At 36.7% G+C, this 5,653-nt stretch overlaps 1 protein-coding gene across 1 annotated transcript in view; it reads left to right on the forward strand.

Moving 5' to 3' along the window:
• Positions 1-351: 351 nt before the first annotated feature.
• Positions 352-5,653, forward strand: part of NAALADL2 (N-acetylated alpha-linked acidic dipeptidase like 2) — a 310,350-nt gene continuing 305,048 nt past the window's right edge. The window contains exons 1-2 of the mRNA XM_009288028.2: positions 352-469; positions 1,232-1,733. Coding sequence (XP_009286303.2) covers positions 352-469; positions 1,232-1,733 — 620 coding nt within the window. The remainder of the gene's footprint in view (positions 470-1,231; positions 1,734-5,653) is intronic.

Raw genomic sequence — 5,653 nt, forward strand, 5'->3', positions numbered from 1 at the left:
GACCAAGATAGTCTTTTGGTGGACGATAGGCTGTTTCATTATATCAATGCTTTCTAACAGTTTGCTCTCTTCAGAGAGCTTCAAAAAGCTAAACTCTACTTTGCCATTAGAGTAGGTTCATCTATTATGTGGCCTCAATAATGTTACCTGGAGGTAAGTCTTTGCGAAAGAAAATGCCTTAAAATGTAAAAATGGAGGGACAATGTAGTGTTGTAGGTGTCAGTACAATATCCATCACTGTAAGAGGTTTAATATCTTTATCTTCATTTTATTCTAATTGATGAGCGAGTCTGATGTTTGAAAAGTCCTAAATTACACATGCTCATGTGATGGAATAGCTATTGTCGAAGCATGGAGGAAAATGGCACCCTATTGTGGCAGTCTGTTAAAAATGATTTGTTGAAAATTGACTTTGAATGTTTCTACTGGAGGTCAGAGTTCCCTTTAGAGGACTCATACTTCCACAGAAGTATCTAGAATTGTCACAGATATGCATCGCTATTAAAGGAATGATTTTGATATAGATACTTACCTGGCAGTGCTTTTGATTCATTAAAATGGGAAAAATAAGTGGAGCAAAACAGCTGGGACAATTTCTAAATAAATTCATCAGTCATTCAGGAACTATGCATTTAAAATACCTATAAATAATAGAATGCTCCATCTAAATGGAACCCTTTTATTCATGTGTAAGTACAGTGTCACCCTGAAATTTCTTTTTTAACTTATCATTTCGTGTTTAGAATCAGATCAGTTAAGTTATATTATTTCTACTTTTTCCACTTTATTTTAACAGCAGTATTTTGTATGGTGTGTGAAATGAAATTGATACACTCAGCTGTTAAACTTTAAAATTACTTTCAGGTAATAAATAATTGTTTTGGAAACTCTGTGCCACTCAATTTTTTTAATGTTATCTTGGAGACTGACAAAATAATAGGATAACTTTTGTGTTTTGCCGTTGGCACTTGTAAATCCCCTTTATTCGTATTCTTACAATATATTATATTCCTTTAAATATCTTCTTTCCCCTCTGATGATGTTCATGGGATGGCTGATCCTACAAAAGAAGACAGGACGATGGAAACAGGGAGACTGAAATACTGAGAACCCAGTTTTTGCTTTTTATTATATATATTTAGTTCTCCCAGGTTTACAAAGAATAAATAAATTGTTTATGTATACATAAGGAAACAAACGTTTAGGTTTTTTTTAAATCTTGTTTTAATAGATAAAAAGATGGCCTATCACAAAGTGAATGCAGACCAGAGAGCACAAGGGCACTCCCCGTACCTTGACAACGATGAGCTCCAAGCCACAGCGCTGGAACTGGAATGGGACATGGAAAAAGAGCTGGAGGAGCCTGGCTTTGACCATTTCCGTCTGGATGGTGCGGTCCAGCATCACCTGGGAAATTCGCAGAGCCCTGACCTTGATCTCGAGCCCATTCAGCCATCATCTTCTCCAAAGGGAAGATTCCAGCGGCTCCAGGAAGACCCCGACTACATTTCACACTATACGAGACAGGCACCAAAGAGCAACCGCTGCAATGTTTTTCAGATACTGAAAGTATTTTGCACTGCTTTAATTTTATTTATTTTTGGAATTGTGGTAGGTTATTATGCACGCAAGAAATGCCCTTCTCCCCCAATGTCTCAAGAACCAAATAACCTTCACATCTACCATGACATTCTCAAGGAAATCAAAGCTGAAAATATTCAGCAGGTTTACAGGTATGTACGTTGACGTGTTTTTGTCTAAATGCAGTCAGGTGCCAATGTTAAGACTTCTTGTGATTTGTTTTATGTGGAATCTTATTTAGAAACCTTGACTTTTTCTTCATGTTCAGTTTTCTCATGATGCTTGGGAAGCTTTCATAAGCATATATGGAACTAGAGTAATTTTTAACAATGTGGATTTGTGTTAGTCATTACAGTTTTTGCTTTAATAACATTCTATTGCGAAATATATTAATATTAGCTTTAATGTACACGAATTGAAAAACAAATAATTCAAAGTGAATAGAAATATAGATGATAGACCAGCTGTCCTAGATCCAGTCGATTGCCAAATAACATTGTTGAAAAGCAAGATTTTAGATGGTGTTTTGTAATATTTGGTGCTTTAAGAAATCCCCATCTAATCTCTGGCAAATAAGTGAATCCTGGCTTTTGTTTTTCAATCTATATGGTGAAGTAAACCTTTAGTCTGCATGCGTTTAGGAGGGAAAAATTGAACTCTGAAAGACTGATTTTTTTTTTCTTTATTACCTGTTTTATGAATATAAAATGTTGTAAAATATCTACTGACTGGGTTTGATTTTAATTTTTTTTTTCCATGTGGAATCTTTTCACTGCTTTGAAAGTTTATAACACGCGTTCGTATCGGAGTATAATCACTTTTCTGTAGCAGTGAATGTGGAAGAAACTAGGTTTTCCTGCCAACTTGTGAAAGTTATTTCTGTATGAGGGGGGAGATGAGCTTATTTCTGGCTTCTGGAACTGCAAGTTCCTTTTTCATGATAAAGGAAACGCATTGCAGAATTTTTGATCAGTACCAGTTCAGAAGCACCATAACTTACATACCTGAGGTTAGAAAGGATTGTTGTCATGGACATCCAAAGTTATTCTTGAGTAAATCAGAAATAGATTGAAAGTAACCACAGAAGTCTTCTAACATAATTTGTCTTTTATTATATTTGCTAAACCAAGCCTAAAATCCTAAAACAGTTAGTACCATGTTTTGAGCCAACACTGTTACTAAATTCAAGGGAAAAAAATAGGTATGAAAGATTTCGTGTCAGTTTTCATGTGCTGAACTGACTCTACTTTGTACAAATATGATTATTTTCATAATGGGAAAGGGTATAGGTGATAAAAAATGTTGATTCTGAATGGTAAAAAATTAACGTCTTTGTCTTCTCAGAGAGTGAATTGAACTGAATTCTGTCATTAGGCTTAGTCATGAACAAAGTATTGGAATAAGCTAAGCCCTGCTGATTGGGTATTACACAAATTACAGCAAATTGCAGAGAACTCTGTCAGTCTCAGGATAATACTCCAGTTCTTTGTGTTTGGGGGCTGGGAACCGCTTGCCTTTTTATTATTTGAAAGGGTGGTTTAAAAACATCCCTTTTCAAACTCTTTATCACTTTTCAAACTATTTCAGCTAGCTATTAGGATATTAGTGAGAATCTGGACTTTAGGTAAAATGAATTATATGAATACTTTGAAACTTGAAAAACTTACATAGTTGCTGTCCTTTAATTAACATAATTCTTAGCATTTGGTAATTTTTTTCTGCACAATTGCATGATTTCAACAAATGTAGTCAAGCATTAATTCAGCTATCTATGGATTCTGTATATAAATATATAATCAATGCTTTTAGTATACCACATTACCACAAGATTTTTCTTAACCCAACATTTTGATCTGAGACAGCTTTTATCCCATGTTGTGTTAAGTTGCTTTCCCTCAACATCTGTTTGGCAAGAGTCAGAGCTACTGCCAATGAAACCTGCGTCTATGTAGCCCCACAAATATAGAACACGCAACATATGTTGCTTGGGGAAAAAAAAGCCCAAACCTGACAAAATCAATATATGTTATTCTAAGACTTCTTTCAATATAATATACTTCGAGTTAGTAGGAATAAGTGGCAGCTGCTTAGCTTGCAATTTCTAAATGTTACTGAGAATGACATTAATTTAATTTTCTTAGCTTACTACTTAGATCAGACTCAATAATGGTAAGGGATTTTGCTAACAGTCCTGATAAAGGACTTAGGAGTAAAATGTATAAAAGACACAGCAGTGCCAATCATATCACCCAAGCAGACATCACCTTAATGTGCTTGGAGGTCTGGAGTGGGAACGTCCTACTGGGATGAAATCTGCTGCAGTCAGATGAAGCTTTGAGGACTGGGACCCTCTGGGCTTCTAAAGAGGTTGCAGAAATGCACAAGGGGACTTGTGTTGATTTTGCTGGGATTTGGACTGGATTCTGTGCAAGCTGAATGAAGCCTCTCTGCCAATCTGAGTTAGGAATGGAGGATCATGTAGGTTAACAGCAGTTTGTCTGCACAGTTTGCTGAAATGGGAGATGCAGGCGTTCCTGTCCAGCTTCTCCATTGGAGGCTCTTGGTGAGAGCTCGTGTGCTGCTCTTCTGTCAGTCCTGTACTGGCCATCTACATCAGCCAGGTCCGTGTTAAGCATTTTTCCCAGCAGACGTACTAGAAATCATTAAGTAAGAAAAGTCACTGTGTTGACTTCTATTCCTTCAACTTTGCACCTTGCTTCCCGTGAAGCGTCAATGCTACAGAAATTCAGTGCAATTTAGCACAGTTGTAATTACCAGCCTTGGACAAGTTGCCTAATTAATGATACAGCCTAAGTAAAGATTATCTCTGTAAGCCTTTTTGAACACCTCCCCCCACCCCCTGTAGGGAAGTGCTTACAATGTTGACGATAAAAAGTAGAAATCAGTTTACTGCTGATGTTTCAGAGGTTTCAAGAGGACTTAAGTTGTCAGAAGTGCCTGAAAGGGGGAAAGGAGTCACCACAAAAAAATGAAGAGTTTTCCTTACCCTGCACATTGCATTTTATATGCTGGCAAAAATTAGGACAAATACTGTTAATAGTATTCAGTCGATAAATCTAACATTTTAGGAGTGTGAGTACTAAATTTGCTCAGAAAAATGTTTATAAGAGAAAGAACCTGCTCCATAGTACAGCAGAGTCAGAACTGGTAAAAACAGACTTAATTCTGCAAACATCACTGAGCTGATAAGAATCCAGTAGTATTATATCTGTTTGTGCCACGTATATGACTTCTCTGCAGTTTTCTTTTGGAAGATATATGAAAAGGTTTTAGTTCAAGTCTGATGTAACTTAACTCCCACAAGCCTTCAGGATGAATATGGAAAGGGCATAAATCCCACATCCAAAAGAGACCAGGTAGAAGTCGAGATACAGAATACCTCAGGCACTGTTTAAAATTATATCCGTAACCAGCAAAATGTATCAGGGCAACACAGATGGTCAAAGCTGGTAAAACTTAAAGGCTGAAAGTAGGCTATCTCCTGGGACAGCTAAGTTGAGGCTCCATGGCAAGACTGAATTCTCAGAGCCCTTTTAGAGAGAGCGTGTCAAGAAGGGATACCTGGAGAGTAGTCATCTGTGCTTTGAGTCTGTGGCCTTGCTCTCTGTGGAATGTGTCTGCGGCTCTCAAATATAATCGTTAGAATAGGAAAAGTCCTGTTTTCAAAAGTGATGAATGCATTTAGATGTGGAAGTCTATAAAGTTTATAATAAATGCTTAAGGTCATAAGAGACAGACTTTCAAAAATACAGAAACACCCAACAATTTTGCTAAGCACACTGTTGAATTCTCAAAAGTAAACGAGCCCAATTTTCAATGAAAACTGATATTGCTAAGCTACTTATTAAAATGGGATTCAGATTTCTAATATCACTTACGTGCTTTTGAAAATTCAGCTGTTTTTTCCTTCTCGCTGTGTATAAAAAGGGGGATGCTAAAGAAGTATATCTTTATCCTGTCGTTGTGCATCTGCCAGATGCAGGTTAGTTATCCAATGGTCATTACCACATAATTGGATTATGCAGCAGATTTGTGTTTATAATGAGTAGAT

The sequence above is a fragment of the Aptenodytes forsteri genome, unplaced genomic scaffold (genome assembly GCF_000699145.1).
Source record: "Aptenodytes forsteri isolate BGI_AS27 unplaced genomic scaffold, ASM69914v1 Scaffold72, whole genome shotgun sequence".
In the NCBI taxonomy this organism is placed as follows: Eukaryota; Metazoa; Chordata; class Aves; order Sphenisciformes; family Spheniscidae; genus Aptenodytes; species Aptenodytes forsteri.